This window comes from Zea mays, chromosome 9 (genome assembly GCF_902167145.1).
Source record: "Zea mays cultivar B73 chromosome 9, Zm-B73-REFERENCE-NAM-5.0, whole genome shotgun sequence".
In the NCBI taxonomy this organism is placed as follows: domain Eukaryota; kingdom Viridiplantae; phylum Streptophyta; class Magnoliopsida; order Poales; family Poaceae; genus Zea; species Zea mays.
In genome coordinates this window covers 2397888-2421408 of record NC_050104.1, presented here as the reverse complement: position 1 = coordinate 2421408, position 23521 = coordinate 2397888, and the positions used below count along the sequence as shown (strand labels likewise).

At 44.8% G+C, this 23521-nt stretch overlaps 1 protein-coding gene and 1 long non-coding RNA gene across 6 annotated transcripts; both read left to right on the top strand.

Moving 5' to 3' along the window:
- Window positions 1–15544: 15544 nt before the first annotated feature.
- On the top strand, window positions 15545–18611 carry LOC100285515 (ABA-induced protein). 5 transcript variants are annotated; one of them, NM_001158407.2, is made up of 6 exons: window positions 15545–15694; window positions 15794–15946; window positions 16098–16183; window positions 17002–17102; window positions 18066–18191; window positions 18290–18611. In NM_001158407.2, exons 1-6 carry the CDS (start codon window positions 15667–15669, stop codon window positions 18444–18446), a joined length of 651 nt encoding a protein of 216 aa, NP_001151879.1. In that variant the 5' UTR covers window positions 15545–15666; the 3' UTR covers window positions 18447–18611. The 5 variants fall into 5 exon arrangements, with proteins under 5 accessions (NP_001151879.1, XP_020399313.1, XP_020399311.1 ...); XM_020543724.1 differs by having other exon boundaries at window positions 15551–15694; window positions 18266–18582; XM_020543723.1 differs by having other exon boundaries at window positions 15565–15697; window positions 18266–18582.
- A 1404-nt stretch (window positions 18612–20015) lies between these two features.
- On the top strand, window positions 20016–22759 carry LOC118473263 (uncharacterized). Its single transcript, XR_004852515.1, has 2 exons — window positions 20016–20654; window positions 21559–22759. It is a non-coding gene; the product is annotated as an uncharacterized lncRNA (long non-coding RNA).
- The last annotated feature ends 762 nt before the right edge of the window (window positions 22760–23521 follow it).

The following is a 23521-nucleotide window of genomic DNA, read 5'->3' as shown; positions in this document are numbered from 1 at the left end:
TCTCACTTGCTTATTCGCTTGGGATTTGTTTTGCGCCCTCTCTCGCGGACTCGTTTTTTATTTCTAACGCTAACCCGGCTTGTAGTTGTGTTTATATTTGTAAATTTCAGTTTCGCCCTATTCACCCCCCCTCTAGGCGACTATCAAAAACCCAAGCCTAAATTTGCCTTGCAGGTTTATGCATCCGGGGGTTCAAGCTGGATTATCGACAGCGGATGCACAAACCACATGACGGGGGAAAAGAGGATGTTCTCTTCCTACGTCAAGAACAAGGATTCCCAAGATTCAATAATATTTGGTGATGGGAACCAAGGCAAGGTAAAAGGGTTAGGTAAAATTGCTATTTCATCTGAGCACTCTATATCTAATGTGTTTTTAGTTGAGTCTCTTGGATATAATTTGTTATCTGTTAGTCAATTATGCAATATGGGATATAATTGTCTATTCACAAATGTAGATGTGTCTGTCTTTAGAAGATGTGACGGTTCACTAGCTTTTAAGGGTGTACTAGACGGCAAACTTTATTTAGTTGATTTTGCAAAAGAAGAGGCTGGTCTAGATGCATGCTTAATTGCTAAGACTTGCATGGGCTGGCTATGGCATCGCCGCTTGGCACATGTGGGGATGAAGAACCTTCACAAACTTCTAAAAGGAGAACACGTGATAGGTCTAACTAACGTACATTTCGAAAAAGATAGACCTTGTGCAGCTTGTCAAGCAGGGAAACAGGTGGGAGGCTCTCATCACACCAAAAATGTGATGACCACATCAAGACCTTTGGAGATGCTTCATATGGACCTCTTCGGACCCATCGCCTATCTAAGTATAGGAGGAAGTAAGTATGGTCTTGTTATAGTTGATGATTTTTCCCGCTTCACTTGGGTATTCTTTTTGCAGGATAAATCTGAAACCCAAGGGACCCTCAAGCGCTTCCTCAGGAGAGCTCAAAATGAGTTTGAGCTCAAGGTGAAGAAGATAAGGAGCGACAACGGGTCCGAGTTCAAGAACCTTCAAGTGGAGGAGTTCCTTGAGGAGGAAGGGATCAAGCACGAGTTCTCCGCTCCCTACACACCACAACAAAATGGTGTGGTAGAGAGGAAGAACAGGACGCTTATAGACATGGCGAGGACGATGCTTGGAGAGTTCAAGACCCCCCAGCGCTTTTGGTCGGAAGCCGTGAACACGGCTTGCCACGCCATCAACAGGGTCTACCTTCATCGCCTCCTCAAGAAGACTTCGTATGAGCTGCTAACTGGTAACAAACCCAATGTGTCTTATTTTCGTGTATTTGGGAGCAAGTGCTATATTCTTGTGAAGAAAGGTAGAAGTTCTAAATTTGCTCCCAAAGCTGTAGAAGGGTTTTTATTAGGTTATGACTCAAATACAAAGGCGTATAGGGTCTTCAACAAATCATCGGGTTTGGTTGAAGTCTCTAGCGACGTTGTATTTGATGAGACTGATGGCTCTCCAAGAGAGCAAGTTGTTGATCTTGATGATGTAGATGAAGAAGACGTTCCAACGGCCGCTATGCGCACCATGGCGATTGGCGATGTGCAACCACAGGAACATTTGGAGCAAGATCAACCTTCTTCCTCAACAATGGTGCATCCCCCAACCCAAGATGACGAACAGGTACCACAAGTGGAGGCACATGATCAAGGGGGAGCACAGGATGTTCAAGTTGAAGAGGAAGAAGCACCTCAGGCACCTCCAACCCAAGTTCGAGCGACGATTCAAAGGAATCATCCCATCGACCAAATTTTGGGTGATATTAGCAAGGGAGTAACTACTCGCTCTAGATTGGTGAATTTTTGTGAGCATTACTCCTTTTTCTCTTCTATTGAGCCTTTCAGGGTAGAAGAGGCCTTGCTAGATCCGGACTGGGTGTTGGCCATGCAGGAAGAGCTCAACAACTTCAAGCGCAATGAAGTTTGGACACTGGTGCCTCGTCCCAAGCAAAACATTGTAGGAACCAAGTGGGTGTTCCGCAACAAACAGGACGAGCACGGGGTGGTGACGAGGAACAAGGCTCGACTTGTGGCAAAAGGTTATGCCCAAGTCGCAGGTTTGGACTTTGAGGAGACTTTCGCTCCTGTGGCTAGGCTAGAATCAATTCGTATCTTGCTAGCGTATGCCGCTCACCATTCTTTCAGGTTGTTCCAAATGGATGTGAAGAGCGCTTTCCTCAATGGGCCGATCAAGGAGGTGTACATGGAGCAACCCCCTGGCTTCGAGGATGAACGGTACCCCGACCACGTGTGTAAGCTCTCTAAGGCGCTCTATGGACTTAAGCAAGCCCCAAGAGCATGGTATGAATGCCTTAGAGACTTTTTAATTGCTAATGCTTTCAAGGTTGGGAAAGCCGATCCAACTCTTTTCACTAAGACGTGCGATGGTGATCTCTTTGTGTGCCAAATTTATGTCGATGACATAATACTTGGTTCTACTAATCAAAAGTCTTGTGAAGAGTTTAGCAGGGTGATGACGCAGAAATTCGAGATGTCGATGATGGGCGAGTTGAACTACTTCCTTGGGTTCCAAGTGAAGCAACTCAAGGATGGCACCTTCATCTCTCAAACAAAGTACACGCAAGACTTGCTAAAGCGGTTTGGGATGAAGGACGCCAAGCCCGCAAAGACGCCGATGGGAACCGACGGACACACTGACCTCAACAAAGGAGGTAAGTCCGTTGATCAAAAAGCATACCGGTCAATGATAGGGTCTTTACTTTATTTATGTGCTAGTAGACCGGATATTATGCTCAGCGTATGCATGTGTACTAGATTTCAATCCGATCCAAGGGAGTGTCACCTAGTGGCTGTGAAGCGAATTCTTAGATATTTAGTCGCTACGCCTTGCTTTGGGATCTGGTATCCAAAGGGGTCTAACTTTGACTTGATTGGATATTCAGATTCCGACTATGCTGGATGTAAGGTCGATAGGAAGAGTACATCGGGGACGTGCCAATTCTTAGGAAGGTCCCTGGTGTCATGGAATTCTAAGAAACAAACTTCTGTTGCCCTATCCACCGCTGAGGCCGAGTACGTTGCCGCAGGACAGTGTTGCGCGTAACTACTTTGGATGAGGCAAACCCTCCGGGACTTTGGCTACAATCTGAGTAAAGTCCCACTCCTATGTGATAATGAGAGTGCTATCCGCATGGCGGAAAATCCTGTTGAACACAGCCGCACAAAGCACATAGACATCCGGCATCACTTTTTGAGAGACCACCAGCAAAAGGGAGATATCGAAGTGTTTCATGTTAGCACCGAGAACCAGCTAGCCGATATCTTTACCAAGCCTTTAGATGAGAAGACCTTTTGCAGGCTGCGTAGTGAGCTAAATGTTCTAGATTCGCGGAACTTGGATTGATTTATAGCATACATGTGTTTATGCCTTTGATCATGTTCCTTATGCATTTTGTTGCTTACTTGTGGTGCTCAAGTTGTACATGCACTCCCCGGACCTCACAAGTCCTTTGCAAGTGATGCACAGATTTAGGGGGAGATGTGCTACAACTTGACACTTTGAGACTAACTGTGTGCTTGAGTTTGCCTAAGTTAGTCTCAAAGGTGGATTGAAAGGGAAAAGGTGGACTTGGACCATGCAAGACTTCCACTGCACTCCGATGAAAGAGTAACTTTTTCCAAGTTCATCTTAGTGCTCTTATTGCCTTTTTACTCTTAGTTGAAGATTGTTGTGAGGCAATGGGGTTAAAGGGCCAAAATTGATCCCGTTTTGGTGCTTGATGCCAAAGGGGGAGAAAATAAGGCCAAAGCAACAAATGGATCAGCTACCACTTGTGCATTTTGAAAATAATAGAGTTACAGTTTTTTTGTTTGTCAAAATACTCTTGTTTGCTTCTTATTATCAAAAGTTAGTCTCTTGTGGGGAGAATGGTTGATTATGGGAAATAGGGGGAGTTTTTGATACTGTGATCAATTTCTATTGGAACAACTCTCTTTATGTCTCTACAAGTGTGTTTGACTTAGAGTTAGGAAATTGAGGTCGATTTGCAAAAACAAACCAAGTGGTGGCAAAGAATGATCCATATATGCCAAATATGAATCAAAACAATTTTGAGTTCTCATTTGCTTTGATATTGCACTTGTTCTAGTTGCTTTATGTTGTGTTGGCATAAATCACCAAAAAGGGGGAGATTGAAAGGGAAATGTGCCCTTGGGTCATTTCTAAGTATTTTGGTGATTGAGTGCCAACGCAAGTGCTTTTGTGTTGATCTATGCAATGTGGTGGACAAAGTGCAAATCATGTCAAAAGGTATGTTTCTAGACTTAGTACATTGTTTTATGGACTAATGTATTGTGTCTAAGTGCTGGAAACAGGAAAGACTGAATTGGAAACGAGATGGCTCTGTTCAGCCAAAGTCAGCTCGGTCTGGGTGCACCGGACTGTCCGGTGGTGCACCGGACAGTGTCCGGTGCGCTAGGCTGGCTCAAGCGAACTTGCTGCTCTCGGGAAGAAATAAACGGCGTACGGCTATAATTCACCGGACTGTCCGGTGTGCACCGGACAGTGTCCGGTGAGCCAACGGTCGCCGGGCCAACGGTCGGCCGCTTAATCCGGGCGCGACGCGTGGCCGAGCCAACGGCTAGAAGGGGGCACCGGACTGTCCGGTGTGCACCAGACAGTGTCCGGTGCGCCAACGGCTCCAAGGCACCAACAGTCGGCTTCACCAAATAGGGAAAGAGATCTGCACCGGACAGTGTCCGGTGGTGCACCGGACTGTTCGGTGCGCCAGTCGACAGAAGGCAAGATTTGCCTTCCTGGATTGCTCTCAACGGCTCCTAGCTGCCTTGGGGCTATAAAAGGGACCCCTAGGTGCATGGAGGAGCATACCAAGCATTCCTTGAGCACTCTTGATCACTTGCACTCCATTCTTGCGCACTTGTTCGACATTCTAGTGATTTGAGCTCCGTTCTAGTGTGCTAGTCTTTTGAGCTTAAGTCTGGGTCTTGTGTATGCGTATTTGCTGTGATCTTTGTGTCTTGTGTGAGTTGCTAATCCCTCCCTTACTCCGTGCTTCTTTGTGAACATCTTTGTAAGGGCGAGAGACTCCAAGTTTTGGAGATTCCTCGCGAGCGAGATATAGAAAAGAAAAGCAAACACCATGGTATTCAAGTAGGTCTTTGGACCACTTGAGAGGGGTTGATTGCAACCCTCGTCCGTTGGGACGCCACAACGTGGAAGTAGGCAAGTGTTGTACTTGGCCGAACCACGGGATAAACCACTGTGTCTACCTGTGTTGATTCTCTTGTGGTTATTGTGTTCCGCTAAGACTCTTCTCTAGCCACTTGGCAATATTGTGCTAACGCTTAACCAAGTTTTTATGGCATTAAGTTCAAGTTTTATAGGATCACCTATTCACCCCCCCTCTAGGTGCTCTCACACCTATACCTTAAAAATTCGACAGAGGACTGAGAAACCTAGCATGTGCACGATAACACATTCACAGGAGCAAAATCTCAAAATGAGATATTTCTGATGAGAGTGAATGAAAACCCTAGAAGCTCCCAAATCTCCCTACAATGAACCGCACAACAACACGGCCACTGAAATTCCACACTCGACCCCACCGACATGACCATCTGCAAGAAAAATGAACAGTCGGATTCCATTGGTTCCCAACAACAAACTTGCGGAAGAAGTGGCTGACCCCGGGCCTGAAAACTCACTTTTTTCACTGAAAACACAATTTGGAGAATAGGAGAAACAACGTCTAGGGTTTACTGAGAGCAAGAATGCTACTCCGACCGGATCTCCAGTACCCATCGACGTGTGCGTGGTTGGTCCTGTTGCTGGGACCGCCTCGATCGCACGGGCAAAGAACTACCCCTTGCCATTGTGACTGCGGATGTGGAAGAGGGAGGGGAGGTCCTAGTGCTCGAGACGGTAGAGGTCGATCTCGGCGATGGCGTCGATGCGGAGGCCCGAGAATGCGGTGACGGAGGTAGGAGGAGACGAGCTCCTCGTCATTGAAGGCCGAGGCGTGGGGCACCTCTCGCGCGGCGGCGGCTGCACATGTGGGGCTCGAGGCGGTAGAGGTCGATCTCGGCGATGGCGTTGACGCGGAGGCGGCGCCCGAGAACGCCACGACAGAGGTAGGAGGAGGTGACTCCTCATCTCGAAAGGCCTAGGTTTTTGGGGGATGCATCGTGAGTGGGGCAGGGACACCATGGTGTGCGTCCAAGGGGAGTGGGGCGAGGAAGAGGGGGAGCCAGGCGCGGCGGTGGTGTCAGAGGAGCCACGACCGTGGGCGAGATTCGTGATTATGGCGGGGCACGACAGGCGTGATGGAGGCGTGCAGGCGGGGACAGGCAAGGATGCGCAGACAGGAGACGGAGGCGGGGGCATGGAACCAAGGACGATGCTGTTTAGTGATCGACGAGCCGCGCCCCCGTGGAGGTGTCGAGGTGAGGTCGGGCAGAACTGCGGTGGAGGTTGCGGTGGGCGCGGCGGCAGGATGAGCGGCCATCGTGCGGGGAGCAGGCGTGGTGTAGGGGCTAGGGTGTCGCGGGGGCGAAGACAGGCGGGGGCATGGTGAAGCCCCGGTGGACGCCCTCGTTGTGTCCTTATAGAGTAGTAGTAGATGAGGCACTAACTTGGAAACCAAGAAGGAAAAGAATATCTTTGTGTGGTTGTAATTAATTACCAAAATGTTGAAGATTGAAAGCTCTATACATGGTTTTGGTAATTTAGACACTAGTGGACTAACCTCGACTCTAAGTGTTGCAAATAGGACATGTTAGGTCTATACTCAAAGGTTGAGGAAGGTGACAACCATGAGATGGATGATGATGATCACAAAGGATAACAAGAGCTCAACATGGTAGGAGTAAAGAAAAATGCAAGGTTTCAGGGCCAAGGTATAAGCTAAGGCATTTTTATCGTTCAAGATGCAACAGATGCATGATCGAATTTTTGATTGGTAGTCACACTATAAAGAGGGGAACACATAGTTCAAGGGGGTTACTTATGTGTCAATAGGTGAGATGAATGATCATAAAAAACAAAGGAGCATAGGGGTGTATATTTTGGTATGATGTAGAAGATGCCAAGGTGAGATGAACTCACACATATGCATTAGACATAGTGAAGTTCCACCTTAGACACTATAGACAAATGCTAAACCATAGACTCTAGCGTTTGGAACATGTTGGAGTCATCTCATGTGCAAAGGTTGGAAGAATAGGACTAAGTGTGCCTAGAATATGCGTCAAACCCTAATTGTTAGAAGTATTGGACTAAAATAGTACTAGTTCGATGGCTAACCCTAGCTATATGATCAAGAAGATCTTTGAACCCTAAGCTATGGTCCAATGGGGGCGTTGGACCAGTTTGATGCTCACCATTGCTCTTTAGTCTGTTTTAGGGTAGCATTGGACACTCACTCAATGATTCGAAGGATGGAAAATGGAAGTGATAAACTGTATGAGTGCATGACTCATGAGGATGGTCCCACTATTAGGCAACATATGCGATTAGGGGATAGGGGCATCAGACCATCTGCTTTGGTGTGATGAATGGTGTTGAATGATTTCGATGCCATTGGTTGCTCTCTAGTTTATTCTTGGAGGGCATTAGACCTTGTGTTTTATAGTCTAACGATCTTCAGACTGATGTCGTCGGACTATATGCTATGTTGGGGGTGATAACCATAATATTTAAACGACTAGTACACATGGCATAATCTGAGGGTGTCCGATCATGTGCTATGGTTTGATAGTGGAGTGTCCAATGGTTCAATGACCTCACAAAATGCACAATAACAGTTCCAATAGCTAGTTGGCCCATGGGACCTTATAAATAGAGGTTATGTGGGGTTTAGGGTGAGTTTCCTGACTTCCCAACTTGATATACATCCTAGTAAGCCTAATAAAACATCTCCCATTCATGTCTAGTGATAGTTATACATCTAAAGTGAGATTAGGAGTGTTCACTGCTGAATTACATAGAGTTATTGCATCTAGTGACACTAGTGATTATATTAATCTAGAGAATTTGTATTACTCTTGGTGGTTGTAACCATCTAGATGACTTGGAGGCAACGAATGATCATTGAGCAACTTTGGTGATTGTTGTCGGCTTCGATTATCATATCATAAGGGGCTCATGTGTTCATCTTCAAGGAAGTTTCACAAAGACTAACTCAAGTGATATTATGGCTTGTTGGAGTTCCTTATTAGAGTTATTATTACTTCTCTCTTTGTGGGTTTGACTTGTTACATCAATGTTGGGTGAAGACCAAACACGACCTCGATCACAGAGCGAAGGCCACATTTTTCGTCTTATGCTAACCATACACAGGCCCACAGGCAAATGGGTCCTTGACTCAAGGATTGACCGTTGATGAGAGGCCCACACGAGAAGGGGTCCTTGACTGAGGCAACAATCAATGACGAAGGGCCCATAAGCGAAGGAGACTCCAATCTAGTGGACGACCACAACAAGTCAGCAACAGCCAAGGCCTTCGCCAGTACATCGACTAAAGGACTTCCATCATTCGTCCAGGCGCAGTGAAGGAGCTACGATGCGAGGGCTCTTAGAGCGAAGGCTACGAATCAGCCCCGTACGCCACCGGTCTTCCAAAAGACATCTCAAGGGGTCCACCTGTCAACATAGCGTGCTGGTGTGTTATCCGGTGTGCACCATGTATTGTACGAGAAGCACTAAAATTACTCCATAACATGGAATATCCCCTGGATGTAGTTGGTAACAGGGGGTAGTGTAACACCCAAAATTCTACTTTGGAATTTATAACATCAATAATTAAAAATGTCCCAAAATGAATATATTGCCTAAATAAAATATTAAAATAAAAGATACTTAGAAATCAAATTATGCTTGGTTTATGTGTTAGACTCTTCTTTTGGATTAAATAATTAGAAATATTCTCTAGATAGGGTGAGATAAAACTATCCTTTAGTATAGATTATGTAATAGTAGTTGTGTCTTTAAAACATATGATTTAGATATATAATAACAAGAAGATTTTTCATGTGTGTTAAAACAAGTGGGATATTCCTTTCATTAACTATGTAGTTTAAAATATTAATGAATAAATAAATACAGTAAAAATAAATGAAATAATTCTGCAAAAACATGTTGAAACCCTGGTTTGATGCATTCTGAAATTAGAGGTTTAAATTTGAATCAAATACAGATTTTAAACTAAAATGGAAAAGAAAACATAAAAAGAAAAAAAGAAAAGGAGAAAGACTTCACTGGGTCGAAAACCATCTCGTCGACCCATCTCCACTTCTCCCACGCAGACCAACTCCCACATCCGCGTGGCCCAGTCCCACCTCACTATATCACTAACGGATGGGGCCCCTCTGTCAGCCCTTCACCATGGCGTGTGCCCTCACGGGGTATGACGCTGGGTGGGCCCCTTATGTCAGCTATGTCTTCGCCGAGATCTTCTCGAAGCCATGGCTCGCGCGCACGCATTTCTCACGACCAGCCTACTCCTGCGGCAGGCTGTTGCGCCTGAGCGGGAATCTCGTCGTCCGTGCGGACCCCCTTGCCACGGCATATAAGTACTGAGCCCTATTGCTCATCCACAAGCACCATCGGCGCACTAGAAGGAAGCGGTGTTGGGTCAGAGGGGGGATTTCGCCGCTGCTGTTGATTCGCGTAGGCGCCCGTGTCGGGTCCCTTGGGTTGGGACAGGGAGCTTCGCCATGTCTTCCTCGGGCTGCCGGTCGCCTTCGCGGAAGGTGAGAACCACTCAGTTGCTGGTAATTCCTCACTGGAATCACATCGCTGTCGCAGGGCTGCCCCACATCATGGGCTGGTTAGGCCAATACATTATACATCGGTAAGACACTTCGACCTAGTTTGTTTAAGTCTCTGCATCGAGTAGCATCCTTCATACTAGAGTTTTGTGCACAAGATCAGATGTTGGGTGGCCGCCGGCGGGGTTCTCCGCCGTGGTGGCGGGCGTCGCTGCCTCGGACCATCTTCCTTGGGTGAAAACGACCGATGGCCATCAGATCTAAATCGTGTGGTGTAGATTAGATCACGGGGTACCATTTTGGGGTGTCAAACCGTGACCGCTGAGTTGGATATCGAGGGCTCACTTTCGATCGAGGCCGTGGAGGCTTTTGATCCGTTGATTTCCTATCCTACGACCACCATGGGTATACCAGTTCACAACCGCGCCGATCTAATCATGGCCTCTGATTCCGGATCAGGCGGTCCAAGATCGACCATACCCCTTCGGCCGTGTGATTTTTGCAAATATGCCTTCAGGATTCTAATAAACCAACCTGCTGTTCGTGGCTAGTCAAGAGAAATCTCAGATAGGTCCTAGAGTTTGCGCCAAACCCCCCGAGCTTCTGGTAAATAGTGGCCGCAGCCCAAGGCTTAAAGAAAATGAGTAAAATTAATAAAAAAGGATTTTTAGTATAAAAATAATTCCAGAAACTTGTTTAATTCATATTTAATTCATTTTAAGTTCTTTTTATCCATTCCAGTTGCATTAATCTCATATTAATATTGTTTATCATCTAGTAACCTTGTATTACCATGAAACCTATGATTAAAATCTTGTACCTCCTTTGCTTTATAGTAGACACTTAAACCTTCGGAAAATCATAACTCTTTAACCGTAACTCCGAATTTAGTGATTCTCAAAACAAGGATCTCATTACGATGCATAATTATTATCATGCATTCTGTTCTGATGTTTGGTGTGATGTTAATTTTGCCTATACCATGTTTGTTTCTATTGCTACGAATAGCAGCGAGGTTACGAGTCACTTGGAGACCAAGTTGGTACGTGGGAATATCGAGTCTAAGGCAAGTTGTGCCCTTGATCACTTTTCTTTACCTAATAATGTTCCTGTTAATCACTGTGACATGCTCAGGTTAATTTGATGGGACCTAATAAGTTTCCCTAGCTTCGTTTATCCCCCACCATATAAACAGATGAATTATTGGGTAGATTTGCTATTGCTCTAACTGGTTTTGGAAAACTAATGTTTTATTATGATCATGTTCCAATTATGTTGTTGTTTAATTATTGTTCATGATAAGATCATACTGTTAATTGCAACATGGAGAACCACTCGGGAAAACAGTGCTACCACAAGGGTGGAATGGGACGCCCTTGGCCAAGTAATTAGGAAAGCTAGGGAGAGATTACCTTACCCGGAAGGGGCAAGCAGGGAGGCGTCGCTACTAGAGTATAGGGAGGTCCTCGGGTTGAATTGTCTGTAAAGCTTTTCAGACGAGGGATTCCTATGCTTCCTTCGTCCTGAATCCGTAGCAGGTTTTCTCAAACTAGTGGAACTTTGGAAAGGTCTCGTAGTGCTACCCTGTATCGCTTCCTTGGTAGATGTGTAGGGGGTCAGATCAACTCCGTGGAAAATGGGTAACATGACTTGTGGGTAAAGATGTGCAACCTCTGCAGAGTGTAAAGCTGGTATATCAGCCGTGTTAACGGTCATGAGTGGCTCGGATGCTCACATGATTAATTTATGGAACTAAACTTAATCTGTCATATGCATTGCATCGCGGGTCTTATTATTAATTTTGATCTCTTACTTATTTGGGTTGGTATCTACTTATACTTAGTAACTGCTAATAAAATTTTGACCAACTCTAAAAGCAATGCTCAGCTTTAACCATCTCCTTTGGTAAGCCTTACACTTCACATGAGCTCACACCTTTGGTGAGTTCATGCACATTATTCCCCACAACTTGTTGAGCGATGAACGTATGTGAGCTCACCCTTGTTGTACTCACATCCCCCAGGTCAAGAACATGTACCACAGGATGAGGCACATGAAGGATGTTGTGATGAGCTCGTGAGTGGTCTAGGTCATCGTCTCCCAGTCAACTTTGGTTGCTAGATCGTTGTCTTCATATGATGTAATTATTTAACTATTTTGTACAGAACTCCGTTATATATTAAAGATGTGACATTTGTTTCTGTACCATGAGTCATCATATGTGTGAGACTTGATCCCACCACACTTGGTGATTATTTCGCGCCTAGGTTTTGGATCCCTAAAATCCGGGTGTGACTGGTAGGGTCATACTTTGGACCACCTACACCAGGACAGGCCTATAAATACCCTCGTCCTATAGCCGGATGTGACACGCCTAACAAGAAGCTACAGTTCCCCACCATTTGTCTTGTCGTGCACCTGAGCTCTCACCTGCATTCCGAGTGTTTGGGTTCACCTGAACGTGCGTCTGTGTGTGTTAGTGCCCAACATTTGGCAACACCGTTCGTGCGATAAAGCAACTCCCACGATGCCTCCCAAGAAGGATACCCGCCCTAGCTCACCAACAAACAATGAAGATGCCAGGGCAGCCCTCGCCGCCAAGAAAGTCAAGGTTGCCCTCACCGCCGACCATTCCCCAAATATTTCACCCTAAGGTTACAAAAATGCAAAGAAAAGGTATATAATAATCAATGAACGATGAACAAAGAAGAAATAACCTAGAGTTCCTATATCTGGTGCTATGAAGTGTCATGCCAATGTCATATGGCCAAGCTGGGGATTATTGTTGGGGCCTTCATCTTTCGAAGGTCCTCAAAAACACATTTAATTGTTGGATGTTTATGTGTCAATAAGCGTCACAGGAGCTTCAGCGGCAAAACACCTTCAAAATTGGGCAGGGAAAAAGACAAAGATGATAACTTCGTCATAACAATATAAGGAGACGGATATAAAAGATCAACGAAGCCAGGAGAAGGTGTCATCTAGAATGATAAAGGCAGAAGAAAATATTGCCCTCACATCATTTGTAAATCATATGTACTGGTCTTACAGACATATTTGTAATTTCATACGAAGTTGTACGTTCCCCTATAAATAGATGAACAGTGCCCTACATAAAGTACCTTTTTGGAGGTCGTTAATTGCCCTATGTAATTTCTCCTCCACCTTCGCTCTAGCTTACATCAAGGAGCCAAAGGTATGATTGTAAATTTGTTATGTATGAAGGAGAAAATAAAGGATATAGACATCTAAGATTAATTAACATGTTTAACTTCTTCGTATCCTTCGTATATTAATTTCTATATTTCCATATGATTCATTTTGTCAAGCTTTAACCTTCGTCTCCAAAGGGATTATTTAAAAGGGATAACCATTTGGAGACGAAGGTTAATTACATTTTTAACATTGTGTTGTCTTGTTTTCAATCGTTTATAGCAATTGAGAACGAATGACCAACAAGGCTTGTGCTCCTTACTCGAACCTGAGATATATTGGAATTAGAGGACGAGTCGATTGCGCCGTTGCCAATCTAGTACCTCCCATGCTTCTTGCCTCCTCTGACCCTCATGAGGATTTCTCTGTCAAGGTCCACAGTCCTCGAATCATATTCTAGCCCATGGACTGCTCCATGGGACCTTCTATGACGTTTTGATGGTACCATAAGCATCACCAAAAGGTCTGCATTTAAAGGTATTTTGTGACAAAACATCATAAATTACGACGTTCCTAAGGATGAATATCTTAGAAACGTCATAATTTATGACGTTCCTTAATAGAAACATCACAGAAGATCTTTATTTACGCACCTTCTATGAGGCATGATACCATCAGAACGTCATAGAAGGTCAATATTTTTCTAGTGACCTCCCTTACCATCGAGGTGTACTCACTGGGCGTCTGTAGATGGTCACATTGTTGTATGCCTCGGGCCCGTGCCCTAGGTTGTAGTTGACGCTTGATGTCACCTAACCCTTATGTGCTATAGCATATGTCGTGAAGATGGAGCAAGGCTGACCACCATGCAACACTGACTGTGAGAAAACCAACATGATGATTAGAAATCATGCATAATAGAGCGTTAGAATAAATAAATGAATTTGTGTACCCATGCTTCTGCATATACACTGAGGCTATGGCTACCTTGATGGTGTGGTGCACCTGGCATCATTGAAACGATGGTCCCAACAAACTGTGTGCACCTCCTCCTACTCGTTGGAGCACCACCTTTGCAACATATGTTCCTAGCGCTCGTAATGCGCAGCGCACCAATAAGGAATCACTACAAAACATTAAGTACATGACATAGAAGAAGATGAGATTAAGACTACTGAAAGTCAAAAGTAATCAATATTAATATTCTGTGTTTACCTGCAAGTATTGGTCCCAGTTCAACGCCATGGTTCTTGTGTACCTTTTGCTAGCCTTCTCTCCAAGGACGGTGCATGGAAACTTATGATGGCCTGGATGCGCACCTCGTAGTGCATGTCCACGATGAGTTCCGTACAATATATGGTAGCCATCGCATCCGCCCTGCCCTCATATACATCCTGGCATCTAAATAAATATTGCATACAAACATAGTGTATCGATTGATTATTTAAAAAATGTGCAATGAATGTGATGTATTGAACAATATACTGCGATGAAGATTTATCCATAGCTCTTGCTTCACCCACTCTGCATGGTTGTTGAATACCCTACCGGCCCGATCAGAGGCGGTAGCGTTGTGGTCGAACGAATAGGCCGGTCCCATCACTCTGGCGTACTCAACCATGCCAGAGAAGTGTTCTCTGCATAGAAGACCGAGGATATCATTGAATTGGCATGTGTGAGCACCTACACTCGCCACAATCGCACAGTTCTTACCCAAGTGATTAAGAAAATTTATTAGTTTCTATTTTGAATTTGAATATATAACATGAAGTCGCAATGATAATATTTAAAGTTACTTACCTTTTTACCTCGAGTTGAATCAGCGAGTGTCTCTCATCGGTCACTAAGAAAGATTCACAGGACCTTGCAAGTAGATGCGCGAGTCGCGACAAACGAGCGACAACGGAACCAGAGCCATCCAGCTACGCCTCCTCCTCGTCCTCCTGCGCCTCGTCGATGGCCTGCTGCACCTTGTCGACGGTCGTGACACTCGACAAACTTAACGTCTGTGAGCTGTCATCGGCTGCTGATGGCACTTTGCCGAACGGGATACTTTGCCGAGTGTCTAAGGCTAGACAAAATCTTGTTTGATGAGTGCTTGGATATTCTGAGAGCCACACGCTCGGCAAAGTACCTCTTTAGTGAGGGTTTTGTTTTGCCAAATGCAGCACTCGCAAACTCTATCTTTGTGGAGTGTCTAATATTTTACTCTCACAAATACTTTAGCACTCGGTAAAGACCGTGTCTCCCGTAGTGAATGTTAGTTATTTTCGCGCGTGGTGGTCTCCGATCATCTCCACGCGGCGTAGAGAGTGAGAGGCGAGCGAGTAGGCGGCAAGCAGGGCAGGGTCACCAGGCTGTGGCAGCGTGGTTGCGTACGCCATTGATCACAGGCCGCGCGCACGCGACGAAACTTTGGGAAGATTTGGGCCGGAAACATCACGCCACAGTGAGCTGATCGAGAAGCCACCACATGTTGCACGCCTGCAGCTTGCAAAGATATCATATTGCGCTCGTGTGCAAAGGTATTAAGCAAGTGGATCGGCTGGTTGCTTTAGCAAACAAAGTTTGCGGAGCCGCGGACACGCGGCTGGCGTAGCATGCATATAAATACCCAGCAACACAAGCCCTCGATTAATTTCTACTTCCACTCGTGCCGCGCCCTCCTCCTCCTGTCCTGCTCCACCGCTCATTGGCACCAGCGCAGCAGCGCATCTCTCGCTCGTCGTTGGTCCTTGTCAACGATCTCGCCGCTTCCATGGCCGCCAAACCTGCAGAGACGACAGGTGGTAAGGGGAGTGTTATTCTTGTACCATGCCATATATATATTATTCATGATCTGTGGCGTACTCATCTCTTTGATTTGCTGCTGGGGACTGGACCAGGGACAGGGAGCAACAAAGCTGAGTCCTCCTTCTCCTCCTCCATGGCGGTGGCGGCCGACGTTTACAAAGGCGAGCTGACGCCGCTGCAGCGGCACGTCGCCTTCTTCGACCGGAACAAGGACGGCGTCATCTACCCCGCCGAGACATACCAAGGTGTCTACTGTTTGCTAGCTCTGTACTGATAATCTATATATAACGCTGATCATGGAACACAAGAACATCAAATGAGGTGATTTCTTGGAACTTCTCATGGACGCCTGAGGATGGTAATATAACGCTGCTGTTTCTGGCCTGCGTGCTGCAGGGTTCCGCGCGATCGGGGCCGGCGTCACGTTGTCTGCCTTCAGCTCCGTCTTCATCAACGGCCTCCTTGGACCCAAGACCATACCGGTATATATGCATGCCATTGGCATCTCTCCCAGTCTCCCCCTCAACAGGCAACACCTACACCCTCAGCGACATCTTGAAATGCTTCTACTGTCTTTCCGTAGATCATCCGCGGTGTTCGTTTAGGATTATTTGGTTTCGTAGAATACCATACCATGGGGAAAAAAGTTCTGTGGCACTGAAACATCAAGAATTGTAAAATACCACCCAAACATTATTGTGTTTTATTTACTGATATACATATTTTGATTTCGGGACAACCGATCCAGATCTTACATATGATGGTCGTGCAAAACAATGTTTTACACGGTAGATTATACTGTTTATAGATTAGAATTTAAAATAAGAAGTGAGATACGAGGTAAGATAGAAGAGCTACCGAAGAAATCCTCAAGAATGGAAAATGGATGCACTACCATATATCAGGAATGGATGCAGTACCATATATCGAGTGCAACTAACGATTATACAATATTATTAAATATCATGAAAGCATAATTGGGTTAACTTGTGTATGTAACGGCGAAATTTTAAAAATACCACAACAATGTTCCAATGGCCTCATAAATCAATGAGGAATAATCCTAAACAATATGATATAAGGATTCGGTGGGATACTGAGATCTGTACTTAAGTGGGGATGAAATGTGCATGCATGTCCATTCTGAACACTCACTAACCACATATAAAACCACGCCTTTCAGTTACCTTTTGAAACATATAATAATAATGTTGGAAATCGTCTTATTATATATGCATATTATAACCTATAAATTTGCATGTATCATTTCTGACGTCGGCTCCTTCGATGTCAATTTCAGGAGAACGAGAAGGCTCCAGCTTTCAAGCTCCCCATCTACGTGAAGAACATCCAAAAAGGAAAGCACGGAAGTGATTCGGGCGTGTACGATGCCAATGGAAGGTAGAATCCGATCTAATTAAACGAAGGGTTCCCAATTTATTTTCTGCAAAACACTTCTGTCTTTCATTTGAATTAATTCCACCTTGCTCTTTATTGTAATTTACTGCATGATGACAAGGCAACATCAAATCACTAATAAGTAATAAACAAACAGCTAACAATAGAGAACTAACTTAATAGAAATGTGGATTACTAAAGAGGGCCAAACAATCGATAGTGGCACTTCTCATGTGTGAGATGAGATGGATGCATACTACTTTTGATGAACTAATGATTAAACGATTAATAGAGGCGCAACTGGGAGTGAAGCGCGTTTCTTATGTGTCGTTTTGCCCTTTGTCTAAAGAACCACTCAAACAGACAACAACTTCAGTTCAAACATGATAATGTGATATGGAAAGCATTGGTACAAAAGCTACTGGCGTAATGAGGTTGTTATACATTACCTTAGTCAAGCTCATTTTTTGAAACGAAGATAAAAACTATATTGCGTAACAAGTCCATTTATGTTTATCCTGAGCTAAGCTTCTAGGAAAACTGTAAAATCCACCATTTTTTTCTTAATCCAAACAGCTAGCTTAACAAGCTTGTCTCGGCTAGCTTGGTACGTCGTCATGGCTTTACATCGGCAAAAACAAGGTTGTTAATCAACCACGCATTTGCATAGTGAGAGAGTATTTGCTAAATTGCGATACCATTAGTCAAAATTAGGACGTTTGACTTAGGAAAAAACGCCTAAAAAAACTCTGATTTGTTGACAGCATTAGAGAACCGTCATACATGTTAAAAGGCCAAGTGCCCGAGTACTAACAAGCGGCAATATAATATCCAACTTGATTGAAACCAGCAAAAAAAAACACTCATAATCATCTGCAGCATATAGTTAATAAGAACTAAAACTTGTTCGATATCTCGTTCAGTTAATAGAATTGCTAATCATCATGGTTTCCATCAACCAACCAGGTTCGTTGCTGAAAAATTTGAGGAGATCTTCAAGAAGCATGCCCACACTAGGCCAGACGCCCTGACAGGCAAAGAGCTGAAGGAGCTGCTCAAAGCAAACAGGGAGCCTAATGACTTCAAAGGATGGTAACCAACACTCTCTTCAGGAGCTAGAACAGTATATATATATGACTTGCAGGAAGGTATGTCTTTGAGCTCAGTATGTTTGGGAAAATTTACTGCAGGCTGGGTGGTTTCACAGAGTGGAAGATGCTTTACTCCCTCTGCAAAGATGAAAAAGGGTTTCTTCACAAGGACACTGTCAGGGCTGTCTACGATGGCAGCCTGTTTGAAATGTTGGAACGCGAGAGGAACGCTAAGGAGTCTACTAAGACGAAATGAGAAGAGCATCGTCTTGCACCCGTTCGTGTGGTCGGTAGTAGAATTTGTAAATTGCGGTGTGCTGTGTGCATGTGGACCAGAAAAATAGTACACTAGTTTGATTATGTACGTCATTAGATGCATATATGTTTATTTATATTTATGGAGCAAGAGATTTCTTATAAATATATCGCTCTATAGTAGATGTGCGGGGTGCAGACATCAGATAGAAGATGGAGCATCCCGACCCCGACCCCCGAGCACCTCCCACGCCCACCCCGTCGCCTACCTCACCACCGCTCCCTCCACCCAACGTCGGCACTTAGCCCGACAGTCACGCTTTAGCTCACCCCATAGCAGTTGGCTGCCGACCTCCGCGACGAAGTCATGGGCCCTAGGTACGGACTTCAAATCGCCGAGAGCACTTCTTAAAGATCTTTTCCTCCACAACCTGTTCTGCATCATCTGTCCCTCTCCCATAGTCCAACCCCCCTGCTTTCATCTGGCTTGTCCCCTCCTTCCCCTCTCCTCACTTCACCCTAGAATTTGTTTGCAATATGTTGAGCTTCACGTTGATGATGCCGCCATATCGCTTAGAAGTCGTTTATGTCCACGACTTGGTGTTCAGAGCCACTATCTCATGCGCTAATGTGGCCAACGCCCTGATTACCCGCGGCGGCTAGGGTCACGGGCGCCTCCCGAGTCGCCCGAGCCGGAGGGGCGACGCCGAGGCTAGGGAGCCACGCTCTATTACATTCATGTTTCGTTTCTTTTGCGAAAGCTGAAGATATATTTTGGAGACCGTGTCATTGTCCTAAACGACAAATAATAGAACACCGCCGGATGTAAATCTAACAATACCTTCAATCTTGGAGAGAGGTGTTTAGCATGGCTCCAGAGCAAAATTCCTAGGAAGAGTTGGCCAGATCTAGCCAAACACCAACTCCATAATTGCAAACTCCATGGAGCTTTGAGAGTTGTAGTACAATTTTTTAGAGTGTCAATTTTGCTACTCTGACATTGTAATACCTACTTTGTAATAAAAATCTAAAAAGAGAAATTTCATTTCTTTATGTATTTGTGAGTCATCTATATTCATCATTTCATGTGGACACCTCACTTAAAACCAATAAATAATCAACAAATGACACGCAACTAAATTATGCATCATGCTGGGAATTTACTTTGTGTGCATTTTATGACAATATAAAGATAATGTGACAAGAAAATATTAAAGTCTCAAGTGGAATTTAGAAAATACAAGAGATTTTTAGAATTTAGAAAAGACAAAGAGAAATATTGGCCAATACCAAATAAAATCCTTAGAGAAATAAATTCATTCCACCATGACATGTTTGAATCATACCTTCAAATAGTTGAGTACAAATTCGTCACAAAATTTGAAATCCAAAATTTGGATTTCAAAATAAAAAGAAAACAAAAGCAAAAGAAAAAAATAAGAAAGAGAAGACCTCACCTTGTTCTACCTGGGTCGAATCCACGTTCTGGCCCACTCTCCTGCGCTTCTATTCCTTGTGTTCACCGTGAACAGGTCCCTGGTTGCGTGTCACAGACGCGTGGGTCCCATTACCCAGACTGCAGTGCCGCGCTCCTGCACTGTGCCTTGTCGCTGACATCATGGGCCCAGGCGTCAGGTGCTGCATCTACCTGCCATCATGAAACACCCCAACAGACTCTGTTCTGTTGCGCAATTTCGACGGGTATTTGCCACCGGACTTCGCGATTTTGGAGCTCCAACGAATAAATACGGTGCCCTGCCTTTCCCCTAGCTATCCTCATCACAAAAAACTCCACAAACCGAGTTCACGGGAGAGGTTCTGTGGGTCTGCCGTGCGCTCGCGGGACATCCTCGCCGTCGTGCGCGTCCACCATTGACCGAGCTCCGAGTGAAGTCCTGGTGCGGTTCGGGCTTACTGGTGGTCTTAGGGGGTTTCGATTTGGCGGAGATTCTTCTCTGGTCGACCTCGTCGCTGCCGCTGTGCAGCGCGCCGCCATGGCCGCAGGAACCCCGCCGTCGTGGAAGGTCGTAATCCGCCGTCTGGGCTAACCCGTGCCGGCCTGGGAGTTTCTCCTCAATACCCTGCTGGTGTCCGCGGCTTCTTCAGGCAAACCTTGCGGCTGGGGTGGAGTGAATTGGACACCGGAGGAAAAGTTCCGCCGTGTGCTCGCTCCTCACCGTGGTCAGGGCACTGGGCTGCATACATCTCGGTGAGTTACCCTTAGATCGATTTGCCTTGGTTGGATCTACGCGTTAGACTCGCTGTCATTTAGAATCGGGCGCCGTTATTCCGGGATGGGAGCTTGCCGCCTTGTGTACGCCGCCGCGAATCGGTCGCAGCTGCTCGGTGGCGCTGGGGAAGAAGAAAGGTGGGATACCGTCTGATCGGGCACCAACGGTGGAGATTAGGTCATGCATACCGGTTGGGCAACGGGGCGATCGCGCCCGTCGATCGACGGTTGAACGCTCGAGATTAGATCTTAGGTTTTTAAATCGGGAGCGTTGTGCTTGGATCGGACGGCTGCTATGGCATACCGCTTCATCGCGCTAGGATCTAATCCAGACCGCAGGATCTGGATCGTCCGGCCCACAATAGAAGATACCCCTTCGGTTGCGCAAATTGCTTAAGAGTCCCCGTGAAACAGAGAAATCAACCTGTCGTCCATATTCACTATGCGCTGAGTCTTGTACATCTTCCCCCGAGGCCCCTGAGTTCTCTGTAAATAGTACGCTCAGTCCATAACTCTGTAAATTCAGTTATTTAATTTTAGAAATTACTTTTAATACAAAAATAAACCCTAGAACTTGTATAAATCATAGAAAATTCATCTCTAGTCCAAATCAATCCATTCCAGTTTCTAAAATTTTGTAATATTATTCTCTATCACTTAGAGTCTCTGTTTTGTCATAAAACAGTAAGAAAATTAATTTCCCATTTTAAGCACATAAAACCTATGAAAATTCATAACTTAAAATCTATAACTCCAAAAAGTATGATCCCTGTTCCTAGGATTTTATTTTAATGAGTAGATTATTATTATATAATTGGTTTACATGTTTAGTGTGATGTTAAGTTTCTCTATATACTATGCTTGTTTGTATTGTGACGAGTAGAAGAGCCTGTGACTGAGGATCCTGGTGACCAACAGATAGAAGTAGCTGAGCAGGAGCTCATTGAAGGCAAGTTGTCCCCTTGACCACTTTTTACCCAATAATGTTCTTTAATATCATTTATTCATGCATAGGTTAATTTTTATGGGACCCAATAGGTTACCCTAGATTATTTATCTCATTACCTTGTTTACCCCTGAATCACTTGGGTAGTTCGCTATTGCTTTACATGGATCTGGGATAATTATTTATCATATCTATGTTCCAGTTATTTTGTTATTCTATTTATGTTCATGTCAAGATCAATAATGTTAATTGGAACATAGAGCTTAACTTGAGAAACACGTGCCACCACAAGTGTTTATGGACGCCCTTGGCTGATTAATTAGGAAAGCTAGTGGATGACTACCTTACCCGAAAGGGGCAAGGGCAGTAGGGGAGTGGTCAGTGTAGGGAGGTCCTTGGTTGATTTTGTTGCGATGGCGGTCAGGCAAGAACCCTGCATTGGAGCTTCCTATAAACTGTAGCGGGTTTTCTGAAGCTAGTGGAACTTTGTAAAGGCCTCGTAGTGTTACCCTGCCTCGCCTTCTCGGTAGAGGTGTATGGGAAGTCGTGATCCCTTGGCGGATGGGTAACATGACTTGTGGGTAAAGGGTACAACCTCTGCAGAGTGTAAAACTGGTATACTAGCCGAGCTCACGGTCATGAGCAGCTCAGGACTCTCTGATGATTAATTTATGGAACTAAATTCAATTTGTCATATGCATTGCATCGCAGGTGATGATGTTACTTTTGTTCTACTACTTAATTGGGTTGGTATTTACTTATACTTAGTGTTGGGACTATGCTTCGTCGCCGAAGGTCTTGTAGGAAGAAGCGGTTTTCGGCTGAAGCTGTTTGTATGGGATGGCCGAAGGTTCCTCTTCATGAAGCTTCGGTATTACAAACCGACTTAAAGATAGAATGACCTTTTAGTCCATAAGGGTCTGAGTCAATGTTGTAAACTTTTATGAGGGACATAATTGTAATTCTTCACAGGCTGAGTCCTGTGTCTATAAATAGTGAACAATATTCCTTTACTGTTCACGGATTCTGGTATTGGCAATAGCATCATTCAGGAATCAACCTTTGCCAAGACAGAGGTATAACTGTATTCAATGATTCAATATATTGATTAAATATAATTTGATTCATTTACCTTTGATACCCTTTATTTTATATTATCTTATACAATCTATTGAAATTCAATTACGAAGACTCAACCTTCGTAATCGTATTCTCGTCAACCTTCGTCCAAGGTTCATTATCCTCAAGGGAATAATGTTTCATGGACGAAGGACGTTAACATTTAACATTCTATGTTGCCTTGTTCTTAATTCATAGCATTTGAGAACAAGTCCCCAACATTGGCGCCCACCTCCGGTGAACTCACTTCCACTTTTTTGAGCTGATGGCTTCGTTCAACGATCAAGCTGGAGCTGCTTCGGCTCCGAAGCTGCTACTCCCGATAACAAGCGGTTCATGTTCAGAGCCAGCCAACAAGAAGCAGAAGAAGGAAGCACAGAGAAGGGTACAGCATGTTGGGGTGCAAGGACCCTTCATCAAGTCAAGATGGTCTCACATCCCTATTACCTTCTCCCAAGAGGACCTTCAACTCAAGGATTACCCACACAATGATGCCATGGTTATCTCTTGTGTTATCAAAGGATTTCTGGTCCACAATGTCTTGGTTGACACAGGCAGTGCAGCTGATATCATATTTGCTAAGGCCTTCAGACAAATGCAAGAGCCAGAAGATAAGATTCATAATGCTACACATCCTCTCTGTGGCTTCGGAGGAAGGCAGATTGTAGCACTGGGCAAGATCACCATGTCAGTGACATTCGGGTTCATCAACAACACTAGAACTGAACAAGTTGTTTTTGACATTGTTGACATGGAATACCCTTACAATGCAATTATTGGT